This window comes from Penaeus monodon, chromosome 27, assembly GCF_015228065.2.
Source record: "Penaeus monodon isolate SGIC_2016 chromosome 27, NSTDA_Pmon_1, whole genome shotgun sequence".
NCBI classification, from domain to species: Eukaryota; Metazoa; Arthropoda; class Malacostraca; order Decapoda; family Penaeidae; genus Penaeus; species Penaeus monodon.
In genome coordinates, this window is record NC_051412.1 from 9,060,555 (window position 1) to 9,062,827 (window position 2,273).

At 40.7% G+C, this 2,273-nt stretch overlaps 1 protein-coding gene across 1 annotated transcript in view; it reads right to left on the bottom strand.

Annotated features, from left to right (window-relative positions):
* Positions 1-128: 128 nt before the first annotated feature.
* LOC119590410 (protein FAM200A-like) overlaps positions 129-2,273 on the bottom strand; it is a 19,691-nt gene continuing 17,546 nt past the window's right edge. Inside the window, exons 5-7 of the mRNA XM_037939078.1 lie at positions 1,906-2,193; positions 798-1,842; positions 129-644 (exon numbers count right to left, since the gene is read on the bottom strand). Coding sequence (XP_037795006.1) covers positions 129-644; positions 798-1,842; positions 1,906-2,193 — 1,849 coding nt within the window. The remainder of the gene's footprint in view (positions 645-797; positions 1,843-1,905; positions 2,194-2,273) is intronic.

Genomic DNA, 2,273 nt, shown 5'->3' on the forward strand with positions numbered 1-2,273 from the left:
TCTATATAAAACTGGCTATATTGAAAACATGTTAAGTTTACCTAAAAAGTTATAAAAAATACGAAATCGGAGTAAAGTTGAATACACTGCTGCAAGAAATCAAGGAAAAATAGTCTGCACTTACGTGTTCAGTGTGACTGGTGTGCCTGCTTGTCTTTCGTTATCTTATTCCAGTCTGGCTTGCAGGAGGATAACGCCACACGCATGTCGGCTGTAGGATTGAGTCGATTTCTTTCTTTGCTTTTTAGTTTTGTCAAGGTTGAGAACCCAGCTTCACACAAGTATGTAGTTGTAAATGGGATCAAAAGTAAAATACCTTTCTTACTTAGATGTGGATATTCCTTGGAAACACTTATCCAGAATGATAACAGAGGTGATGACCGCATCATGATTCTTAATGATGTATCACTTGTCAGATGAAGAAGTTCATTTTCTTCATCAGGTGTAAGGTTTAGCCCTATAACAGCTTCTGGTTTTTCAAATGCAAAAGGGTCCTTCACCCAATGGTTGTCTCTTATATTCTTAAGGTTTTCTTCAGGAAAATACTGTTCAAAGCTGCTTGACAAAGAATGGAGGTGCAGCTGTATATCACATTTCAATTTCTTCATGGTTTCTTCACTGGTGTTATTATGTTCTTCAATATGCTGCAAAAGTGTTGGGAACATATAGTAAAGAGGTTGATCAACAGCAAGCCTTGCTTGCCACAGCATTATTGACTTCTTAAATGCTTCTACTTCCTCACAGTGTCAGAATACATCAGTTCCTTTCCCTTGCAGTTTTAGATTAAGCTCATTTACCTTTGAGAAAATGTCTGATAAATATGAAAGTTTTAGAATCCACTCATCATTGCAAAACAAGCTTGCCATACTGGATTTTTTCTCGAGAAGAAAAATATGAATTTCCATTCTTAGCTCATAATCCCTTGTTAGAAATCTCCCGCGGGAGAGCCATCGAACTTCCGTATGGTACAAAAGGTGTGAATGATCAGCTCCCATCTCCAGGCACAAGAGTTCAAACAACCGACTGTTAAGTGCACTTCCTTTGATTGTGTTGATAACTTTCACAACGTCATTCAAAACACCTCTGAGATTGTCTGGGATACCTTTGGCAGCCAGCGCTTCACGGTGGATGAAACAATGTCTCCAAGTTACATCATTACCGGCTGCTTCTGATATTTTTGTCACAACACCGCTCTTTTTCCCAGTCATATTTGCTGCTCCATCGGTTGTAATTCCTTTGCAATTGGCCCATTTCAGCTTATATTTTCCAACTATGCAGTCATTCAGCACTCTGTATATCTCAGATCCTGATGAATGAGTAGGTAAGGTTAAGCAGCAAAGCATATCTTCCAAAAAGTCATCTTCATGTACGTATCTGACGTACACCAGGAGAACTGCACAGTTAGATATATCAGTACTTTCGTCCAGCTGAATAGCAAATTCTCCAGCAGTCTGTAGGTGTGACACCAGCTGAAGTTCCAAATTTTCTGCGATATCACTTATCCGCCGTGACACTGTTGTATCACTGATTGGGACACATTTGATCTTGTCTGCCGACTTTCCATCGAGCATCGTGCTCACTATATCCACGCAAGATGGGAGAATAAGTTTCTCACCACATGTGTATGGTACTTTCTCTTTTGCAATGCGATATGAAACTAAATATGATGCTAATTGTGCTTTGTCATTAAGAGTGCTTGCTGTATTTAGAACTTTCACTGACATCTTCATTTGTTCCTTTCTTCTCTGGAAATAGTCAACTGGTTTTGTATCCAGACTAGGATGCTTGGTTTCGAGATGTCTCTTTAGTTTTGATGGCTTACTCTCATTTGCGAGAACTTCACTGCAAATCACACACTGAGGCTTTGGTTCTCCCTTTTCCTGTTAACACTTGACGAAGCCATACTTCAGAAACTCGTCACTGTACTGCCTTGTCCATGACTTGACTTTCTTCTTTGGAGGCGGCTCAGAAGCTGATGTAGATGTGGCCTCTCTTATGATCGAGCCAGGCTCGTTGGCCTGTGTGTTTTTATCAGGTGCACACGTACTTGACGACTGAACAGAGACGCGTTTTATAACAAAACGATCCATTTTGTTTAAGCGTTTGGTATAACTGTATGTGTCACTGAGGAGTTCCCTGTGTCGATCTTTACGCTCCCGCGGTACAAACGTAACTGATGAAAATTTCGTGACTCTGACGAGTGAAGATTCTGAACGCGTATTAGTCCTGTCTCGGACAGGAATCAAACGCGCGTGTCCCTTCCCTCACCACAA